The 24,198-nt window shown below is 35.3% G+C and overlaps 1 protein-coding gene across 3 annotated transcripts in view; it reads left to right on the forward strand.

Moving 5' to 3' along the window:
- PPP3CB (protein phosphatase 3, catalytic subunit, beta isozyme) overlaps window positions 1-24,198 on the forward strand; it is a 58,494-nt gene that overhangs the window by 26,335 nt on the left and 7,961 nt on the right. For 2 of the 3 annotated variants that reach the window (XM_006887537.1, XM_006887539.1), the window contains exons 4-11: window positions 297-408; window positions 3,445-3,590; window positions 3,837-3,976; window positions 4,072-4,149; window positions 4,255-4,349; window positions 7,053-7,178; window positions 14,435-14,512; window positions 22,431-22,515. In XM_006887537.1, coding sequence (XP_006887599.1) covers window positions 297-408; window positions 3,445-3,590; window positions 3,837-3,976; window positions 4,072-4,149; window positions 4,255-4,349; window positions 7,053-7,178; window positions 14,435-14,512; window positions 22,431-22,515 — 860 coding nt within the window. The remainder of the gene's footprint in view (window positions 1-296; window positions 409-3,444; window positions 3,591-3,836; window positions 3,977-4,071; window positions 4,150-4,254; window positions 4,350-7,052; window positions 7,179-14,434; window positions 14,513-22,430; window positions 22,516-24,198) is intronic. The other variant, XM_006887538.1, reaches the window with a different exon arrangement.

The following is a 24,198-nucleotide window of genomic DNA, read 5'->3' on the forward strand; positions in this document are numbered from 1 at the left end:
GAAGGCTGCATAGTGGAGTGCATTTGAGGGGAGGGATTGTGTAACAGTGAAAGAATTTTTCTTTTACTTTTCAAAGAGCAGAGTGAACTGGGGGAGAGGGGTGGGCAGGGAGGAAAGTGCAACAAATGAATGGAAATCCGAAGTTGCTGTAAATTTTTATTAAAATTAATAATAAATTTAAAAGAAAAGCAGAAGTGAATAAAATATTAAAGTACCTAGAGTGTTAAGTTTAGATAAAACAGTAAAAATCTAACACTAAACAGAAGATAATTCACAAAAGCATTTTCTTTTTGCAGTGTGTCTTATATTTATGGGTCCTGAAGATTCTGTACCCAAGCACATTATTTCTTCTGAGAGGCAACCATGAATGCAGACACCTTACTGAATATTTTACCTTTAAGCAGGAATGTGAGTATTTCCAGGAGAAGTGTATTTTATTTGCTTGGTGTTCTTTCAGAGTGATGATGTGCTTAGTCAAAGTTACAAAGACTTTATAATGCAAGATGTAAGAATAGATTTTTTTTTTATGTCTAGAGGTATAAAGCTTTGCAGAATATCAGGAATGCTATATGTTTATTAGCATTTAGTTCAGAAATTTTTATTTCACTGTGCAATTTAACTCTTTCTTTTTTTTTTAATATTTATTTTATTTTATGATTTTTGTGTGCGTGTACCGTCAAATCAGATCTGACTGGTACAGGAGGAGATTGCCCCTCCTTCCCCGGCAGAGCATCTGGTGGAATCGAACTGTGGCAATTTAACTCTTAATGTGTTGTTATGTGCTGTCAAATTGACTACAACTTCTAGAGACCCAATGAACAACTAATCTGAACTTTGCCCTATCTTGCACCATCTTCATCATCTCTGATATATTTAACTTCATTTGTTACAGTCAGTGTAAAAATACTAAAATTCTTTTTCCTAAAGGAAGAATAAAAACTAAGAAAAAATTGCTTTTGTTATGGTTGCCTAACTCATCATCATAAGACCTGTAGTAACCCTGTAGGGAATGTTGTATTTCATCGAGTTGGAACCAACTCATGGCTGACTCTCCAGCGGGTTTTCACAGGCAGTAAATCACACAGGACGAGATTGCCCATCTTTTTCCTGTGGAGCAGCTGGTAAATTTGAACCACATGCTTTTGGTATTGCAGCATAGCTTCTTAACACTATGCCATCAGAGCTCCCTATAGGGTATAGTAGAACCAGTCCATGAAATTTCTAAAGTTGCCATATCATACTCTGGTTTAGTAACTGATGGGTTTAAACTGCCAACCATTTGATTAGCAGCTGAGTCTTTAACCACTCTGTTACTGTTGTTGTTGTTGTTGTGTGCTTTCAAGTCAGAAACTACCCTTCTGACCCTCCTGTGGGTTTTCAGAGGCAGTAATTGCACTGGGGGAGATTGCCCATCCTGCTGTGGAGCAGCTGGTAGATTTGAAACGTGTCTTTGGAGATGTAGTCCAGACTCTTACCACTAGGCCACCAGAGCTCCCTACTATGTCACTAAGGCTCCTAAAACATGCTGTTTATGACTTGAAATTCTTACCTACAGTATTTCTTCCTTTCTGCTTAACCCCACCCTTACCTCCACCTCAGTTATTATAACATTGCTTAGAAGGGTCAGCAGTCTCCTCCTGTGTTATTAACTGCCTCTGAAAACCCACTGAGGAGTCAGTTATGAGTCACTTCCAACTTAATGGTACACAGCCAGCAACAATATATTCGTTAATGGAGCTCTAGTAGTGTATAGTCTGTAGAGAATTGGGCTGCCAACTCAAATGTCACACCTCTCCATCAGTTTAAATCTTCTAGCATCAATATGCGAGAAAGGTGGACAGTCTCTTCCCATATAATTTACAGCCTAGAAACCTGCTGGAGGGTCACTTATGAGTTGGTTGGTTCTGACTCAGTGGCAATAGGTGAGTGAATATAGGAGCTATAAACACTTTTTTTTGGGGGGGGGGTGTATATATATCTCTGTATTTAACTTCTTTATAGCTTATACCCATGTGATCGTTAATATTCATGACTCTTAATTCTTAAGAGCTCTAAAAGTAAAAATAATTTCAGATTTACTGAGTCCCAAAACATGACCCAATAAAGATCCCAATTGTAGAGACTTAAGTAAAATAATGATGGTTAATGACAAAGAAGGCAACTCACAACTTCAGAGCAGATAATGTAAATGAATGAGACTTAAAAATACATGGCTTGACCTAAAAGTAATCAAATTAAACTTTTTATTAAACCATAGTCATATTAGTAGACCACTAGTTTTGAACCTTTGGTTGCTGAACATAGATTTTCTTATCCTGAGCACTGGTAGACTGCTAGGTAAGGATTTGTGCTGCTAACCCAGGGGCACGAGATGTGAATCCACCAGCCGCTTGCAGGAGAAAGATGAGCAGTCTCCTCCCCAACCTTCATCCCTGATCTTTGCCGTTTACAGCCTCTGAAAACGTGCTGTAGGGTTAGCTATGAGACAGATCTTACTTGACCGCATAGCCAACAACAGCAACATATTTGAGTATAGAAACTATGTTTTGCAGAGGTAGTTAATGAACCACCTATCAAAATCCCATCAAAACCATAAAATACTGAAGAATTTTAAAAGCAAAACAGAGCAAAATAATAATAATTTAAAGGTATAAAACAATGTACATGTTTCCTTGAAAGTAAATGACAGTTTTTTGTTGAGGTAAAGTATGTTGGTTTTTGTTTTGGGCGGTTTTAAACTTTCTGGTATTTCTGAGTTGGCTTCCTGCCAACTCCTATCTATTTTACTGTTAAGCTTTCAATATACAAGAGAGCAATTTATTGGCATCCAATATATGACTATAATGTTCTATTTTATTTACTTTAATTGTATAAGACTTCAATTTGTTGTAATTATTATAGTATAATCTCGCCCCTGATAGGAATAGTCATTGGCTCAGCAATAAAGATTAAAACTATGCTAACCTCAAATATTGCTCTGATTTCACCTTACTTGCTTTACAGTTGAACTGGTTTTTAAAGATTTGATTTTTTTTCTGTTTAGCATATTTGATAACTGCTACATACTCAAAATTATTTTTGAGAGAACAAACACTTTACCTTAATCAGACTGATAGCATGATTCTTCCAAAGGAATGTTTTTGCCCTTCCTCCCTCCTTTCTTGTTTCTATACAGTAAAATTCCCTTTTTGTTCTGTTCGGAATTGAGAATTTGACAGATGCATTTAAATTTCTTACCACTACAGTAGACATCACTCCATAAAATCCTTCTTTCCTGTCTTTTGATACAGTCGTTTTTTCAGCCACTCTTAATCTGTGGCTACAACTTCTGTTTCCTGTCTCTATAGTGTTCTTGCTTTAGTTTTAGTTTTAATAGTAAGTTTAATATTTGTTTTATTAATAACGAATCATATAATTTTCAGTTATTTCATTTTCTTTTTCTAGGTAAAATTAAATATTCAGAAAGGGTCTATGAGGCATGTATGGAAGCTTTTGATAGCCTGCCTCTTGCTGCACTTTTAAACCAACAGTTTCTTTGTGTTCATGGTGGACTTTCACCAGAAATACACACACTGGATGATATTAGGAGAGTGAGTATATATTTTCATTTCAGTATGGATTTCTATTTAGAGTACTTTACTGTGGAGAGAGTAGAAACTTTAGACTTCATTGCAAAGATTAGGTAATGGTGAAATTTAATAGATTGATATTTTAAGGAAAATTTTTTTCATTATTCAGGACAATGCAATATGCACAGTATTCAAAGTACCATCTTCCCTTGTCTGTTCTCACCTTACTTTTTGACAAGTTATTTCTGTTCTTTGTTTCTTTGACAGTTAGATAGATTCAAAGAGCCACCTGCATTTGGACCAATGTGTGACTTGCTATGGTCTGATCCATCTGAAGATTTTGGAAATGAAAAATCACAGGAGCATTTTAGTCATAATACAGTTCGAGGATGTTCTTATTTTTATAAGTAAGGGGGAAAACTCCAACATTTTCATTCAAAATAACATATACTTCATATAGAAAAGCATTGTTTTACTTAATTTATTCTTTTCCCCCCTACAGCTATCCAGCAGTGTGTGAATTTTTGCAAAACAATAATTTGTTATCGATTATTAGAGCTCATGAAGCTCAAGATGCAGGGTAAGAGTTCTGTTTCCCTGACCCAAATTAACACCTTAAATACAAATCAAACTTAGTAACCATGATTGATGCTTTACGATGCATATTAAGCTATTTGTTTTGCAGCTATAGAATGTACAGAAAAAGTCAAACTACAGGGTTCCCTTCATTAATAACAATTTTTTCGGCACCTAATTACTTAGATGTCTACAATAATAAAGGTAAGATACTGTTGATAAAAAAAAATTGTTAAGCAACTTAGCTTATTCTTTGACTTTTTTTTTAGATACTATAATAGAAAAGGGGCATTGTTTGAAACTGTATCTATCCAGATCTCACAAAAAGCTATAATAAGGGAGGGGAGAGAACAAGAGATAAAATCCAAAATGTGAAGTTCAGTCAAGTGTAACCATTCCACAACTTGTCACAAACACTGTCTTGTTCTAAGTATAAGTACTTCAAGTAAAACCAGACTTGCTTTTTTGAAATTTTTCTTTTCTTAAATCTTCTTTATTTCTATAATCATGGTAATGTGTTTTTGTTTGCATAAAGCTGTTGCTACTGTGACCATTTTGTTTGCACTGTTTCCTTCATCATGCTGTTTGTTTCATGTCCTCTGACCTAGGTTCTTTTCCTTTCCTAGCACCTTTGCTTGCTTCTGTAGTGCTGTTATTGCTCTAGAAGGATACATTTGAGTCTTTGCTTAATCTACTCTGACCCCCTTTCATGGAGACTTTCCTCCCATTCCTTCTTTTATGCTCTTCCCTTTTTTTCTTATATCTTTACCTATTACTCCCATCTCTCTTTTCATATTTAATCTGTATGATAATTAGATTTCCCTTAGCTTTGAACATTGCTGTGGTTTGCTAGGGCCAAAGGATCTTAATCTAGTTGACTATGTGCCAAGGACACCGAAGATGAGATTGGGTATATTTACAGAGTTCACATTTTCAGAAGAGGAAATTAAGAAGCCAGCTCTTATTCTGTCTTGACATGTCTGGAATTCAGTTGACTATGCCATAGCTTCCAGGGTCAGACAGGCGTAGATGTGCCAGAAAGAAAGAACAGAAGGTTAAAGACTTTTAAAAGTAACTCAAAGAGATAATGAAGTCATTGCTAAATATGAGTGGTAGTATATGGTCAAAGGAGAACAGAGTAAGGGTTGTTTTTTGGTAGTGGAAAGTTAATAAAAGGTTAGAACATTCGTCTAGACATCAAACAGCAAGTTAGATAATGTCTATACAAAATATGCTACAACTTACTTAAGTATATTAATTATTGAACTGCCATAGATCATTGTGAGAAACAAATGCTAGTGTGGTTTATACCAGTATTTTAATAATCTTTTAAAGTATATTTTGGTTTACTTTTAAATTCCTATAATGATAGCTAATAAAGTATGGATTCATTTCTTAGAAGATAAATATGTCTAAATTTTAACCTGGTTCCAAAGAGCAGAATCAATACTGCATTCACCTTCTTTCCAGTGCTCTAATTCTTCAGCTGGGACTTCCTCTTGTCATCATTAAAAGAGAACTAGCTAGTGTTCAGTGCCCCAGTGACTGCTTTACTTGTTGTCCTTTGTTAAGAAGTTAATCCATTTTTATAGTCCTCAGAATGAAACATAAACTCTTGAGTCTGTCTTGTCAAAATAAAATGTCTTTTGCTATTTCTAAGTCTGGATGTAAATAATGTTAAAAATTTGGTTAATTACATAGTTTGAGTATGTTTGTAATGTTTCATTCCATTCTCAAGGCAATTTTCTAGATTATTCTTCCCCTCCCCCCCCCCAGTTAAATAACATCTGACCATGTTCCTAGCCTATGGATTCTGAGAATAAATCTAAAATACTCTTACTTGACATGGGAAGGTTACATATACATATTAAGTTAGTAAATGGTAATATGTAGCAGGATTAGTTTTGACTCTTCCTTCATTAGCCAGAATGACAAATTTTGAAATTTAATATCTACATTCCAGTGCTTTTCATTAAGATGGATGAATGTATGTATAATCACAAAGTTATAGGTATGATATCAAAAAGCATTTTATAATTTTATGTGCTTTCATGTAAAATACGTTTTCTAATCTTAAATTTCTGAGGTAGGCAAAATTGGATATAGTAGCTACTTTTTTTAAATCAAAGACACATTCCTGAAATAATGTACTCAGCATTACATATCTAATATGTGCTGTGTCCAAACTTAGAATACTTTTAACCTTATGCTTCATAATATAAGCAGTCATGACTAAAATTTGTTTCAGTTAATGTAAGATACTGATATATCAAAATACTTAACTGTTATAACGTTGTTCCAAATTGAGATGAATAATTATACTTTCTCTTTTGGTACTTTAATGGGTATTTTCATTTTACTAAATGAAGTAAAATATTTCTTTGTAGTAATTTCATCTGGTTTCCTATCTTAGTGAAATATATTGATTCACTAAGTGTTTCAAATTGATTTGGATTTGGGATTTTCTTGTGGGTTTTTACTATATTTTTTTACCTTTCTGTTATCCTTTTTAGGTTGTTTGCAGCTGAATAGACTTAAATCCCTCTGATTTGTTTGAATTTTAAAACTAGAAAATTGCTCATTGTCATTCTGTGTTCCCTTTAAAAGTTATGTTTTCACAATTTTGGATTTAATAAAAGTGCATGTTCATCATTTGATTATAAAGTAAAATGAACATTTTAGAAGAAGTCTGAAAATTTTATTTGTAATAACAAATGAAGATCTCTTTTTCTATATAAAAGTGTGTTTTAAAAGGAAAAAAGTATGATAATACTAAAAATAAGCTCCCTAATTCTACTCAATCCTCAACCCTTCATGTACTAAAACTATATTTTTCTATTTTTATGTGTTTTATACTTTTGGCACTAAAGCCAAATTCTTACATTGATGTTCGAACTTATCTTGCAGCTGCTGTATTAAAGTATGAAAATAATGTGATGAATATTCGACAGTTTAATTGTTCTCCACATCCTTACTGGTTGCCTAATTTTATGGATGTCTTCACATGGTCTTTACCATTTGTTGGAGAAAAAGGTACAGTTTTCTTACAAACAAAAAACTCCACCCAAATAACAGTTGTTTTATTTCTGCTACATTTGCTCTAGTTTACTATTGCAAGCACATGCTTGCTACAGGGAAGCTGAAGTCCAGTTTTCCTGTGGGTACAGCTCTCTTGTGGCAGTGGGTGTGGATATGAGAGCCTCAAAGATATTTTAGTTAGCTGTTTACAGCCCCCATGTGAGGGTGTCTGGGGGACTGGGAGAAGACTTATAAATAGCCTGATGTTGTCTTCAGCTGTTGGGTTTTTTCCTTTTTCCATTAGCTTAAATCTTTTTTTGTGAAGGAATTATGGGGGATAGCTTTGCTTCAGAATAGACAGTTCTGCACATTTAAAACTGCATTTCGAAATATCATAGCAATTCTTAGGATAATTTAATAGCCTTTGTTTTTAACAGTGTTACGATATTTTGTATCAGTTCTGTATTCCAGAAGAAATTACAAAGAGCAATTTAGGTTCCTAATATTTTTCTCATATATCAGAAGTGTGAAAAAAACTTCAGTTCTAATTTTTTGATAAAAATACCAGTTAGTGTAGACTTTTTAAAGAAATATAAATACTACTAACAATTTTTTCCAGGTCTGTAGAATTCTTGGGATATCCATATTTTTCACATTTTTCTTTTCCTTGTAGTAGTGTTTATTTTCTCACAAAGCAGTGCCTCAGTTTCCATATATGGGAAGAACTATCATGAGTGTACAGGCATGATTATAAAACATTTTGTTCCATATCCCCCCTCTGTTTTTTCTCACCTCTTTTATGTTACAAAATGTTCCTTTCTGTATGAGATGTCACTTCTGCCAAAGCAATTTTGGCACTAAAACTCAGATTTAATATTTAAACTGTGTATGTTAAAAAGATTTTCTGAAAATTGCCTTTTGTCTTTATCACTTACTCAGTAGCGCCAAAGTTAAGTTAATATGAAGATAGAATTACCAACTTTAGCATTTGAGAAGGGGACCAGTTAAGGGCTTAGGTGCAAGGGATGCATTACACTTACAACCTTCTATCTTTGGGATATGAGAAATAGCTCAATCATAGCATCATCAGGTTAAAAAGAATTTAAGAATTCATCAAGCTTATTCTCCTGCCTCCAGGCTAGATTAAATTTCCACTATTTAGTGTATATATTGTATTGAGGTGGATAGGGTAAGGTAAGGAGGAAAATGTATGTTTCATTCATAGATGTTTTTTACTTTGGTTTACTTTGAAATATTTCATTATGCCTAATCTAAATATCTGTGCTATTGAGTATGAGAACAAAGAAGGAAACAACAATAATTTGGTTTTCTACAGCTGCTAACCTATCAAAAACTGTTATTTCAAACTTTTTAAAAAGTTAATTTAATAAGCATGTAGTCCAACTCCTTTTGAGAGAAAAGATTTATTCTGATTTCTGTAGAATCCTTATGGATGAAGATGAACAATAGGTTCATTGTTCTGCATTTGATTCAGCTACCATTTAAATGATCTCGCTTTTGCTGTTCTAAATCATCTGTGTAAAATGAGACTTTTGACTAATTTTTATTGTTTTATCTCTGGATTCTCTTTAAATTCTTCACATCTTTCTAAAAGTGTGATACTCAGATTTGAATATTATATGCAAATAGAATCATACTCGGAGTGTAGTAAGAACATTTTCTCAAACTCTTTGCTTACTTTACCATATTAGTGCATATTGGCTGTTCAATAGCTTAACTGCTTGTGATTCCAATGAAATTTTCTTTACATGTAAAAAGCAACAAGTATCTCTCATTTGTTCCACTTCCAGCAATTCAGTTTGATCTTCTTATTCTCTGGGAAGCAACTAACCTAAGCCGGAAGCTTCCTGAAAGACTTGATTAACTTTAATGCTAGATGAAATTAGTGTATTTTTAAACTTCTGTTGGCTAAGAACCCACTTTTTATTTTGGCTCATATGTTGGAAAATTTTCCACATATACAGAGACCGGTTACCGAATTATGACCAGTCTTATTTTACATACAGAGCTCTGGTAGCATTGTTCCATGTTGTGCTGCTTTCCAGCACTTCAAATCTACCAGCTACTCCAAGGGAGGAAAATAGGCAGGCTCCTCTGGTAATGATTTGCTGCTTTAGAAACTCAGTGAAGAATTTCTGTCACAGTCAACTTGACAACATCTGGTTTGATTTGAGGATTATTTTACTTAATACATCTACTATTCCTCTCCCCCTGTTATTTTAAAGCAAATCAACTATCCTTTTTCCCACTTTTTGTGTGATTTGAGTAAAAACTTGCAAAGCATATTGATTTTTTTATCTACCCATTCGTTTTGTTCTTTAACATTAATTACAATACCCACAATGTAAATGCACTGTTCTTGTGATTCTAATTTTCATTAATTCTTCGGCTCTGTCCCTTACTGCCTTCTGATCTTTATCCATGAGTAAATGCTGCAGTTTCAATTTTAGGTATTTGATTCATCCAAGGAGTGAGTGTCTTCCTGATATTTTGGTCATTTTATAGGCTTGCCTGTTGTTTGGCTGCAGCAAGTTCTAGATTCAAAATGTAACTATGAGCCATAGTCCTTTTCTTTTCCTCTCTCTCTTTTTTTCCATAGTCTTTTTTTTTTTCTAAAAAGAAAGGTCCATTTAAGAATTTATCTCTAAAAATTACTATCATAGGGAGGTCGGGAAGCCTAGTGGCAAGAAACTGTGCTGCAATCCCTAAGACAAGCACTTTGAATCCACCAGAAGCTCGTCTGGAGAAGGAGGGGCAGTCTTCTCCTAAACCAGGCAGATCCTATTCGATGGTACACACAAATAAAAATGAAAAAAAAAATGACTCTTTTTTAAAAAAAAACCCAAACTTGAAAGTATTATTTTCTTCATTTCATTTCCTGTTAAGAATATGATGGAAGGTCTTTTGCCTCAGAAAAAATTCACATAGAGAAAATTGTAAATCTCTACATATGAACAACACTTTTGATAGCATTATAAATCTGAAGTAAATTGGAATTAAACCACCAATGTTTAAACCCTTGTTTAAGAACCTTTGTTTTTTAATCCCAGAGGCACCTGGTTCAAATCTACCAGATGCCCTGCTGAAGAAGGAGGGACATTCTCCTCCTGTACCGTCAGATCCAATTTGACAGTACACATACACACACACACACACACACACACACACACACACAAATAATAATAAAATAAAAATGAAAAAAATAACTTTGTTCTAGAGATGCATATCATAAGATCATCTCAGAAATTAATTTATCTACACTTTATTAATTTAATAGCTTTCCTTTTGAGAGTTTGCTTTGTTCATATTACTAAAGATATGTGATAGAATGGTAAATATGAATAAAATTCTAAGTCAGAGAACTTCCTAAGCCTACACTTGAAAGCACAGTCTGTTTGACAAATGTTGAATGGTTCACTCACTGTTACAGTGCTCATCATTTTTTTGTAGGTAGTATGTATAATCTTCATTTGTTGTTATTGCTAGGTGCCATGAGACTATGACTCTTAGCAACTTGGAGAACAACAGATCTGAGCCTCGCCCTGTCTTGTACCATCCTCATGATCTCAGATATACTCAAGCTCATTGTACTATCAGTCTGTCTAGTTAAGGATCTTTCTTTCTCTGACCCTCCACGTTTCCCAGCTAGTGTCTTTTTCAAAGGATTGATCCCTCCTAACAATATGCCCAAAGTATGTGAGATGAAGTTTCACCATCCTTGCCTCTAGGGCGCACACTGGTTGCACTTCCTTTAAGTAAGAAGTCCCCTTTATGATAGTAGGGATTGTATCTGTCATATCTAAATCCCAATGCCTAGCACTATACCTAACATTGTCTGTTCTTAATACTGTTTTTTTATTATTATTATTAATTAAATGAAAATTTACAGAGACTTTGGATTTCCATTCATTCATTGTTGCACTTTTCTCCCCTCCCAACCTTCTCCCCTAGTATACTAGCCTCTTGAAAAAGTAAAAGAAAAATTCTTTTCATTGTTTTACACCACACCCCACCTCACCCCCACCCCGGGTCCACTCCACTATGCCGCCTTCACTCTGGTCTCCTGTCATGACAAAAATACCTAATCACATACCCCTTTTCATCAGTTTTCTCCCTCATCTGTTTCAATGTAATACACATTATTGAACCCATCTTTCTCAGTCTCCCCGCAACCCAGATGTCAGTCCTGTTTTACTACAGTGGCACCATGCAGTATTTGTCCTTTTGTGACTGACATACTTCACTCAGCATAATGTCCTCCAGGGTCACCCATTTTGAATAATATTGCATGAGTTCCTTGTTTTTCAGTGCAGCGTAGTATTCCATTGTGAATATACCACCGCTTCTCTATCCATTCGTTTGTTGATGAACACTTAGGTTGTTTCCAACTCCTTGTTATTGTGAACAAAGCCATGATAAACATGGGTGTGCATATATCTGCTTGGATGTCAGTTATGGTCTCTTTGGGGTATATTCCCAGTAGTGGAATTCCTGGGTCAAATGGTATCTCTGTTTGCAACTTTTTGAGAAAGCGCCATACTGTCTTCCACAGTGGCTGCACCATTTTACACTGCCACCAACAGTGAATAAGGGTTCCAGTTTCTCCACAACCTCGCCAGCATTTGTTGCTTGCTGTTCTGTTAAATTTTGCTATTCTGACTGGGGTGAGATGATATCTCATAGTTGTTTTTCTTAATACTCTTATAAGAGGAAAAGCAAATTTTGGGAGGCATTGCATTTTATTTTGTATGTGTGAGTTTATAGGTTTGGGATATTGAAAGGCTAATATTTAAGGAAATTTTTATTAACTGAAATACATTTATTATCTTTCTTACTAAATTTACTCATTTGGCAAGATATTTAATTGGTGCCTGTCATTTGGCAAGATATTTTATTAGTGCTTATCATTGTGCTAGGCTCTAGAGATACAGTGGTGGGCAAACCAATGTTCTACCCACTTGAAGATTGTATTCAGATAGGGGAAACTGTAACTGAGATAGTGAATGGAATCACTATCTTTAGTGGATGGAGCGTAAAAAATAGAATATCTAAATTTAGGAGTAGGGAAGAAAAGGGACTCTAACAAAAATTCTCACCACTGAGCCAATTGGCACCATCATGATAGATGGAGAAGAGATGGAGATTGTTAACAGCTTCAGTTTGCTTGGCTCCACAATCTGTACTCTTAGTACCAGCAGCCACAAAATCAAAAGATGAATTGTCTTGGGAAAGTGTGTTGTCAGGGACCTCTCCAGAGTACTGAAAAGCAATGACGCCAGTCTGGAAACTAAGGTGCTCCTGATCTAGGTCCTGCTCTTCACAATTATGTGCTGTGGTTCAGAAAGCTAGACAATAACTAGGGATGATAGAAGGAGACTTGATGCCTTTGAGCTGTGGTACTGGAGAAGAGTATTGAATATATTGTGCACTGCTGTGCACGAAAACAAATAGGTTCATCTTAGGGTGAAACCAGGCTGCTCCTTAGAGGCAAGGATTATAAAGCTCTGTCTGACTTACTTTGGACATATTGCAAGGAGGGACCAGTCCTTGAAGAGGGACATGCTTGGGAGGGTAGAGGGACAGTACACAAGAGGAAGACCCTGGATGAAATGGATTGGTTCAGTGACTCGGGTAATGGGGGCAGGTGAGTCAGCTACAGTAAGATTGGCTCAGGATATAGCAGGTTTCCGAACTGTGGTACATAGGGTCACAATGAGTTGCAAACAACTAGACAGAACATAACAACATAAAATTGGAGACGGAGAAGTTGCCTTAGAATAGGAAAACTAAAAGAATACAATCCTGGCAAACAAAGAGGGGAAAATAGAGAATGAGCAAGAAAAACTAAGCTCAAGAAAAATCATGAGTTTAGATCTTAGTCGCTGTTGTTAGGTACCCTCAAAATGACTTCAACTTATAGTGACCCTACAAGCAACAGATTTGAATCTTGCCCTACTCTGTGGTATCTCTACCATCTCTGATAAGCCAAAACCCATTGTTATATGTATTTTATCCATTATGTTGGATATTTCTTTCTCTGACTCTGTCTTTCCCAGCATGATGTCTTTTTCCAAGGATTGGCTCCTCCTGACAACATACTCAAAGTATATGAAATGAAATGTCACTATCCTTCTAAGGAGCATCTTCCTCCAACACAGACTTTGTTCATTTGACATTCCATGGGATATTTAATACTCTTCAGCAACACCACAATTCAAAGGCTTCAATTCTTCTATCTTCTTTATTCATTGTTAAGCTTTAGTCGTCGTTGTTGTTGTTATGCGCTGTCGAGTCACCTGCAATTCATAGCGACCCTCTGTACAACACCCGTAAACCCTGCTCTATTCCTTGCCCATTCCCATTACCCCAGTGACAGAATCAATCCATCTCATCTAGCGTCTTCCTCTTCTGCGCTGTCCCTCCACCCTCCCAAGCATGACATCCCTCTCCAAGGAGTGATTCCACCTTGTAACATCTCCAGAATATGTCAGACGAAGCTTCAAAATCCTTGCCTCCAACGAGCAGCCTGGCTTCATCTTCTCCAGGACAAACCTATTTGTTCTCCTAGCAGTCCATGGTATATTCAATACCCTTCTCCAACACCAAACCTCAAAGGCATCAACTCTTGTTCTATAATCCCTAGTCATTGTCCAGCTCTCTGATGTATAGCAAGTAATTAGTCATTAGGCATCTTCAAAAATATGTTTGGTGGAGTTGCTGAAGCTATTTCTTAAAAGATTGAATTTGGGATTTTGTGTGTGTGTGTGTGTGTGTGTGTGTACCGTCAAATTAGATCTGACTGGTACAGGAGGAGATTGCCCCTCCTTCTCCAGCAGAGCTTCTGGTGGATTTGAATAGCACACCTCTGGGAATTGCAGGATTTTTTTTTTTAACAGTGCAAGTGTGCTGTGGTGGTTGTTTTTTTTATCATTAATACTGTTTTATAGTTTAACTTGTATAATCTTTAAATGAAGCTTTGAAATGTGTACCTTCAGGTATCATTCATCTTTGCTTATCTTCAGGAGGCTTTCTTTTTTGAAATTTTTTTCCTGAAAATTTTTTCCATAAAGAATATCTCTTTCTCTTTCAGAGTTGTTATCTGGTGAATTTCCTACATAAAACTTCTCTATCATTTATGCTATCTCAATATGCTAGTCATTTTGTGTTAGTCTTTATGTGACTAGTTACTATGTATACATATAGACAGTTGTATATGTTCATTAATGTTTAACTTTTCTCTTTTTCATTAGTGACAGAAATGTTGGTAAATGTTCTAAGTATTTGCTCTGATGATGAACTAATGACTGAAGGTGAAGACCAATTTGATGGTATGATTATTCATTTTACTTTTTAAAATTATGAAATTGTTATCTCTTAGCTGCCTAGCCCAGTATACACAATTTGGAAAAAATAATAATTACTCCATTTGGAAAAAAACAGTCATTGCTTTCAAGTATTTTATGCTGTTTGGTAAGAGACAAATTACTTTTTAAAAGATTTAAAATTTTATAAATAATTTTCATTATTTTTTTTCATGTAAGTATAGAGAAGAAGGTAAAGTTTTGAGAAAAGGGATTAGGAAGGAGGGGGGAAAGGAAAATTAAAAGGTACTGGAAGGATTATAATTTTTCATTAGTGTGGACACCACTTAGAGGAGAGTGATAGATATGCTTCACTCCCCAGTGTTCTTATTGCACCAGAAATCTACCTGTACCTGCTTTTACTTCTGCATTCTAGAACCAAAGCTGGCTATGGTTGAGCTCTAGAAGACAATTTGTATGTTTCAGAATCTTTTTTTTTTCCATAGAAACAAGGTTATACATGGTTGTTAGGTCTTAGGTAAGCTAACAAACCTACATCCTTAATGGATGTATATGAATACTAAAAGGAAAATAATTCCTTTTTGTTGTTAATTGTTTTCGAAATTTTGTTTAAAACTTTTAATATTAGTATTTATTAAAAACTTCGATCACAGAGCAAACACACACAAAGGTAAGCACATTTAAAACTTAAAATTTCCTTTATATTCCCCTCATATCTTTGTTTTAGTACTCTTTTCATAGTTGTGATCATGATAGACGTATTTCCATGTATTAAACGTAGTTTGGTAAGGAAGTTCTGGTGGCATAGTCCATAGAGGGTTCAGCTGCTAACCCAGAGGCCCAGAGCCTTTGTGTACAGGTGTCTTTCTACACAGTTTACAGCTTTGGAAACTCAGTTGGCAAATCAACTGAGTTGGTTTTGACTCTGCAGCAGTGACTAAGAGAGAGATTTTGGTAAGATTTAATAGCTACATATCTTTAAAAGGCATGGTAAAATACTGCCATTTTCATAGCTTATCTTAGAATCTGCTTAGCATGTGGGGAGTTTTTTAAATGCCATTTTTATGAATATTAGAGCAATAATCAACATCATGGTAAAACAGTATTTCTTTTCCTTCTAATTTCTGAAGGAATGTGAAGAGTTGTATTATTTACTTTTGAGTTACACCAAATTGCTGAGAAAAATTGGACTAATGCCTAAGCAGTGAGTCCATAGGTCTATTTCACTATAGGCTCATCTTATTGGATTTTGTTGTTTTGATATTTTTGACTACATGATATTAAGTAACACTCACTCAGTCATTGTTGTGTCAGAACTGACTCATAGTTTGCCCTCCATTGGGATTTTTTTTTATGTTTTTTGTGGTTTTTTGTGTTTTTTTTTTACAGAGGTTTTGGATTTCCATTCATTCATTGCCGCAGTTTTCTCCCTGCCCACCCCTCCCCACCAGCTTGCTTCCCCCTCCGAAGAGAGAAAAAAATATTCCTTCATTAGTATACAATTCCCACGTCCCTTCCCCCCACCCCCCACCTCCATTGGGATTTTGAGGTGGTGAATCACAAGAAAAGAGATTGTCCATCTTTCTCTCATTGAGCTGCTAGTGGATTCGAACTGCTAGAGAGCCACAGCCTTTGGGTTAGCAGAGTAACTCCTTATGAATTGCCAACAGTGCTCACTAGTAAGTTATAGTTAGTTAATTTTTTAAAAAGATTTCTATTGATGCTAAAAAAAAATATTACGGAATAAAACTATAGATACGTCTTTGTTTATAAATAGCTTTGATTCTTAAACATTATTATATATAAGCCTCTTTGTTCGAAGTACAAAGGAATTGTGTGTCCAAGTGATGGCTGTTGCCATTTTCAAGTGCAGCCAGAGATGTGCATTCGCTTTGGCTTAGTTTTGTTAATAACTCAAAGGAGCCCTGGTGTTATGATGGAGTTAAGTGTTTGACTACTGACCAAACAATCGGTGGCTTGCATCCACCAGCTGCTCCACAAAAGAAAGAAATGCAGTCTCCTGTAGATTTACAGCTTCGGAAACCCAATAAGGGGTCACTATGAATTGGAATTGACTCTACAGCAGTGGGTATAAGTATGGTTTATTTATAGCTGGTTTTTTTGTTTGGATAATAAGTTTTAATGAGTAATAATTCTTCTTCTTTAAGTCTCTTTTTATGTTGTTACAGTTGGTTTTTTTGGTTTGTTTTTTTTTTTTTTTAGTTTTAGTATATTTCATCTTACCTGTCATTTCCATAAAAATTTTAAATAGTTTTTATATTCTTCGTTATGCTTTAACTGTTTGTTGTTAGGATAGATCTACATTCAAATTATAGCTACTCATAATGGCTGGTTGACCTCAGGCAAATTATTTAACTTTTCTGAGCCTATGTTTCCTCATTTTAAAAAATGGAGATCTTAAGGAGCCCTGGTAGCCTAGATGCAAGAAGCTGCCCTGCACTCCCAAAGGCATGCTGTTCAAATCCATCAGATGTTCCACTGGAGGAGGAGGGACAGTCTTCTCCTGTGCCTGTCTGATTGGACTGGACAGCACACAAGTTTTTTTTAAAAAGTGGGGATCTTAATAACTAACTGATATATTACAAGGGCTGAGATTATAACTAAAACAACTTTTGACCCACAGCCATCTTCATTTTTGTAATGTTTTTTGGCAGTTTGTCAAAATCTATGAGAAATCTAGTAGAATTCTTAATTGATACTGTATTAAATCTGTATCTAAATCTAGGCAGTTATTTTAAACTTTCACAACTAAGACCAAGGTCTCTTGCTCTGTGTTGTTAGTTCATATGTAATTATACCATATGTTTAGAATATTTAGTTAAGAGAATAGTTTTTCTCTCGGTGGAAAATCTGTTATTACCAAATTAAATTACTCTAGTATTCTTATATACAATTCATATTATAATTGGTATCTTTCTTTATGTTTAGTCTAACTTTATTTAAACCTCAGATATTTCTAAGTTTATCTTATATCTGACAACTTGGATCAGCAGAATTATATCCTATGTAACTTTTAATTTGTTGTCTTTAACTTTTTAAATAATGTCATCTGCCATAAGCATGATATTTTTATTTACTTTCCACATTTTCACTTTATTTCTTTTTGTTGTTTAAAATTTATTAACAATATTGCCAGTAGTGTGTTATATTGAAATGTTACTATTGTTAATTGGCCATTGCCTTGACTACAACTCATAGAGGCCTTATAAAAAACAGTTATGAATCTTGCCCTGTCAATAATGCTTTAGTTATTTTCCTATAACTAAAAAAGTGTCCTTATTAAGTCTAATTATGTTAACATAGACACCAAACCATTTTTACTCAGTCAGGAGTAATTATAAAAGTTTACTATAGCCCTCAAAAGATATTGGGAGTTCTTTTGGCTTAGTGAGTAAGGAGTTTCACTGTCAACTCAAAGGCAGGCGGTTTGGAAACGCCAGCTGCTCCACAGGAGACAGCTGGACAGCCTCCTTCCAGGTGATGTACAGCATCTGAATAACCCACTGGAGGGTCAGCCGTGTCTCGGTTTCTACTTGACAGCAGTGAGCAAGAGAATAAGATGCTAAGTAAGATAGTTCCTGGTTTTCGATACGGTTCCATTCCAGCATCTCCGTCATAAATTCAGTAGTTTTATTTTCTTCCATTTTCATTATTATTGCCATACCCTACTATACAACAATGATTTGAACAGTAAATTGTAATATTGAACATCTGAGAGTGGACGTAGCAGTATTATAAAATCTGCAAATTAAACAGTGCAACATAATACTAATGATAAGTAGTACATACTACTAATGGTAAAATGGTTTTCAAACCCCAGTATAGCCCTAAATGCAGTTTGTTTTAGCTCAAATATGGCATAACTTGAAGACTGTGTTTTCAGTGTTTTTTCTTATCAAAATTATAAATGGTCTGCTTAGTCACTTAACATTGTTGAATTCCATGGAAAAATCACATTTGATCCCAGAAGATGCAGTGTGGCTTAGTGAAATGAGTAGGTCCCTTGGCATGTAATCATTCTATTAACTGTGATCTTGGTAAAAAGTCATCTTACTTCTCAGTAGCCTCCTCATAAACTAAGAAAATGAATACTAAAGTTTAGAATTTCTTCCCACTCTTAAGTATTTTTGCAAATTTTTGAGCACCATTTATGACAGTGTTTCTATGGGAAATGACATTGAGTTCTAGCTTTGAATACTAGAACTAGATCCTTAACTGCCAACATGGCAAGTATAAATTACTCCTTATCTCTTCATCTTTCCATTACCAAGTATTAAGAGAAGGAATTTGAAAAACGTGGGTTTGGGAGTTTGCATGCAGGAATGAGAGTGCCTTTGAAGAGAAGAGAAAGAACCTTGAAAGAGTCAAAAAAAGGAGATCATGGTAAAACTAGAGTGTAGGGTTGGGTAAAGATAAAGAGACTAGAGACTACTAGAACCAGCTTTGTTATCCTCCTCACACAATCCCTTATTTCTCCCCCTGACTCCATCCTTCCTTTTTCTTTCCTTTCACTATACCGTCTATCCTTACCCTCTCTCTCCTACTCAGCAGTGAAACCATCCCATGATCCAGAACTGGGAAGAAATGACACAAAGAAAATTGGTAGAATGGGGTTTCAGTAGAAGAACGATGGAATGAAGTGGAGGATTTAGAATTTTAATGGTGAAAGTGAGGAAAGGGCAGAATTTGATATTTCACAGTTCCAAAAAGGAAAAAGTTTTCTACATTCAAGATAAAGACAGGATAATAGAAATAAGATTCTCTTTATTCTTAAGTAATAACTCTTTGATATCTGTATTATTTATTCTATTTGTGAGGTTTTTTAAAAAACAAAAATTTATAAATAAACTATACAGAGCATACCTTTTATAGATTGTATTTACTCAAAGAAAAGAATTTTTAACCACTTTATTTCTATGATTAGAATGCATACTGTTTCTTTCAGGTTTACCTTTTGCCTTGAATTTGCTAAAGAAAATACATAATCCATGTACTATATATTCCTGTAATGGAACCATGCATCTCAGCCTTAGAATGAGAATATAGAAAGCTCATATGAAACTGCTTGCTGCCCACTCTTAGAGTTATTACTTGCTTAAAACAGTCTATTGCTATTTCTGCAAAAGATGTCTTCCCCTCAACCAGACTCCCAGATTGAATTGGGAACAGAAAGCACATTCTGTTGTTCTGGAGTATATGCAAAAATTCTACAATTCAGATTCAAAAAATCTTCAACTCTTGTTATTGTGGAATGGGGGAGGCTTGACTTTTTCTTTACTGGGGTTGGTTAAGGTTTTTTCCACTAAGATAGTTATTAAAGTTGCCTACATTTCTCTGTATATACTACAGATTTCGCAGATGTTTTGCAGATTTTGAAGAGCCACATGAACTTGTATTTCATTTGTGTCATTACCTTTCACGTAACATACTTCCATGGGGGACATGTTTCCTTAGCAGTATCGATATTTATATGTATGATTGTTGTTAGCACAGTCTTTTATCAGTCTTAAGTGTTTTCATGTGTTTTTTTTTCTGTCCCTTAATTATGTCTACTTTCATCAAATATTACATTCTGTTCATTATTTCTTCTAAAAATCTTTCTTAAAATTTCTTTTTAAAAATCTTTACTTTAGAGCTCTACCCAGTGGCATCCCTCTTTTTATTCACTAGATTCTACAGTACTACATTTTTCAAATACAAGGGCCTTCATTTTTCTCCCTTCCTTTCTGCATTCATTCTTCAGAACCACTGCCAAGTTAAATCTCTATCTTTTTATTTGTCTCAACCACCTTTTCTCCATCATTCACTTCCTTTTTTCTGGACTCTCCATCTGAAGAACGGCTCATATATGGCAATAAAAAAGGTACAGACCAGACAGAGTAACATTGTTTTGAAATATGACTTCATAAGTTATCCTCATGTTCATGTAAGTTCGCACATTTGTTGAGTACTGTTTATGCAGAGTCCTTGTGGGCCTTGTGCAAATTTTATCTGAGTTAGTATTTGATGTTTTGGGAAGTCATATTCCAAGATATCTGTCTTTCTGTGCATGGAAATATTTTCCCCTCTTTTTCATTCCTCTTGTTTTTAAATTTCATTCTTTTGCTTATTTGTAATGTTTTGTACTTTTCCCTGCATGATTAGGGGTGTTTGATTGTCTGTCTTATTCCCCAAAATAATTTTACTGTGGACATTTTACTTTAATATATGCATGATGTGTTTTTAGACTGATTTAAAATCTTGATTCTGTAGAGTGTTTTTATTCCCGATGAATTTCTCCAATGAAATCAGCATAGTTTACATGTCATTTAGTTTTAAAGTTATGTAACTAAAGGCTGAAAATATGAATATGCATCAATATAGCTGTTCTCTCCCATCCCCCTACTCCTCACCCCCAGTCTAGCTATTTCAAAAATTCTGTCAGTTTTAAAATAAAATACTTTTATTAAATTCATTAGAATAGAAAATTAAATAAGACTTACTTCGGACAAGTGACTTTTTTAAAAAAAAAAAAGATTGAACTATATATATGCAATGTCTTTACTGTCCTTAAATTCTAACATTTTATGATTCTGAAGTTTTAGTAATTTTTTTTAAATCTTAAAAATGACTGGTACCATGGTGCCCACCATTTTGGACTTGTTAAAAGCTGTAGCTTCAGTGCTCATAATACTGCCCTTTGAAGTTCTTATGTGCTTATCGAACCTATTTTCTCTACAGTATGTTTTTTATTTTCATCTTTGAAATTGGATTTCTTTTCTCTTTTATTTGTAGTAAGATCCAGCTGTCATCTGAGATTTAATTATATGTATGTTTGGACTGCTTAATTTTTTACATGAAATACTCAAGCCATAGACTTAAGGTTACTCAGATTTCTGTATACCTCAGGCCACTTCTGGTCTAGTGTCTTTAGCCTTACCTTAACCTTCTCCTCAACCATAGTGCTTCCATATGTGTGTTTTCATCATGTTGAAGCACAACTCTAACGAACTTGGGGCCAGAGTGATTTTGGTTGCTATATATGCGGTAACAGTACTGAGATCAAAGTTGTTCTTTCTGGAGGCCAAGGAAGGAAGTTATGATCTCTGAGTCTTTCTACAACCAAGTATCTAATTATTTTGATATATTCTCTTCTATATTTCAGTGATAAGGTCACTCAGTTAACCCATGAGAGATGAAGCAGTAGTGATCCTTTAGCCGTATTCCTGTGAATTCTTTTTCATTGCTTATCTTTATTATGTTATACTCACCTAGTAAAATGTAAAACCTTGTACATCATTGCATGACCTTAGAGAAGGCCTAGTCCATGAAGCTGAGATGTGCATTATTGTTCAGATGCTAGCTAGTGTCTTCTTGAGTTAAGGGTCGCTGGAACAGCAGTCCTTTCGTATTATTATTTTTAGGTCAGCATAGGACAGAAAAGCTTATATCACTGTAGTGTGATGAGATTTTAAGCCTGCATGTCAGAGGCTGTTATTACAGTGAAACAGAAGATTATAGAGTTATTACCAGTTTTTATCTGTTAGCATGCATGTTATAAGGTCCCATAAGAATTAAACTGTAGGGTTGCTGCCCATTATTTTTTTTTCTGTTTCCTGATTTGTGATGCAAGTTAGGATAAAGCTTCTTTCCCCTTGTTTTCACTGACTTTGCAGTTGAAGTGTCATATACTTTGTGTATTATTTTTCATTTGGGCCTGTATTAGACCCAGTATTAGACCAGTACTGAGTTAAACATTGAGAGAGTATGATCAAAGCTCTTTGGCATGAGTTCATGTAGTTCTTGCCTCGTGAGCTAATGGCAGGGGGCTTGGTGTTGGTGTAGATGAGCGTGGAACAGGCTAACTGAATGATAAAAGTGTGGATACCCTAAACTTGAGTTTTTCTATCTATTCCATTGAAAGTAGGTTCAGCTGCAGCCCGGAAAGAAATCATAAGAAACAAAATTCGAGCAATTGGCAAGATGGCAAGGGTCTTCTCTGTTCTCAGGTAATGATTTTCCTGATTTTTATTTATTTTGGAAATTACTTTTTTCACGATATTTAAGAGCAGAAGTGGCTTTGACAACTAGAATCAATGTACTGGATCCTTCCCAGATGAAAATTAGTTGCATACTTACTGTGTATTGAAGAACAAACTACATGATCAAAATATGACTGAGTTCATCCCATCTGAATTTCAGAATCATCTTAGGAACAGGTTTGAGGCCTTGAACACTAATGAGCGAAGACCAGATGAGTTGTAGGAGGATGTCAAATGTATCATCCAGGAAAGTGCAAACAGTCATTACAAAGACAGAAGAGAAAGAAAAGACCAAAATTGATGTCAGAAGAAACTCTGAAGATTGCACTGGAGCATAGAGAAGCCAAAGCAGAAGGAAGAATTCAAGATACTAAAGAGCTGAACAGAAGATTCCAAAAGGCAGCACGGGATGACAAAGCAAAATATCACAATGAAATGTGCAAGGAGCTAGAGTCGGAAAATCAAAAGGGCCGAACTCGTTCAGCATTTCTTAAGCTCAAGGAACTGAAGAACAAATTCACACCTCAAATTGCTATAATCAAGGATGCTTTAGGCAGACTATTAAATGATCCAGGAAGTATTAAAAGAAGATGGAAGGAATATACTGAGTCATTGTATCGAAAGGAATTGGCAGATACAGAAGAATTTAATGAAATAACATATGAGCAAGAGCCTATGGTTCCTTCATCACGGAAGAAGAAGTTCAAGCTGCTCTGAAGGAAATAACAAAAAATAAGGCCCCAGGGGAGCTCTGGTGGCCTAGTGGCAGGAAGCTGTACTGCAATCCCAGAGGTACATGGTTCAAATCCACCAGATGCTCTGCCAGAGAAGGAGGGAAAATTTCCCTCCTGCACCAGTCAGATCTGATTTGACGGTACACACACAATAAATAATAAAAAAAAAATTAAAAAATAAGGCCCCAGGAATAGATGGTATGCTAATTGACGTATTTCAGCTAACAGATGCTGCCCTGGATGTGCTCACCAAGTTGTGCCAAGAAATCTGGAGAATAACCACTTGGCCAACTGACTGGAAGGGATCTATATTTGTTCCCATTCCAAAGAATTCCCAACAGAGTGTGAAAACTACAGAACAATCTCATTGATTTCACATGCAAGCAAGATTCTACTGAAGATTATCCAAAAACAACTGGAACAGCACATCAGCAGAGAACTGCCAGAAGTCCAAGCCGTACTAGGGATATTGTAGCTGGTGTTAGATGGATCTTAGTTGAAAGCAGGGAATACCAGAAGAATGTCTATCTTTATTTCATTGATTATGCAAAGACGTTTGACTGAGTGGATCATAACAAACTATGGCTGACTCTGAGAAGAATGTGAATCTCAGAACATTTAATCGTCCCAATGCGAAACCTGTACTTGGGCCAAGAGGCAGTCGTCAGAACAGAGCAGTGTAACACTACATGGTTCAGAATTGGGAAGGGTGTATACCAGAATGTGTCCTATCTCCATACCTTTTCAACCTGTATGCAGAGCAAATTATCCAAGAGGCTGGGCTCTCTGAGGAGAAGTGTGGCATCAGGATTGGTGAAAGATCTATTAACAATCTGCGTTATGCAGATGACACAACCCTGCTTGCTGAAACTGAGGAGGACCTCATGCTCTTGCTGCAGAGGGCCAAAGACTGCAG

Source organism: Elephantulus edwardii, unplaced genomic scaffold, assembly GCF_000299155.1.
Source record: "Elephantulus edwardii isolate Elephantulus edwardi_28Jun2011 unplaced genomic scaffold, EleEdw1.0 scaffold00058, whole genome shotgun sequence".
NCBI classification, from domain to species: domain Eukaryota; kingdom Metazoa; phylum Chordata; class Mammalia; order Macroscelidea; family Macroscelididae; genus Elephantulus; species Elephantulus edwardii.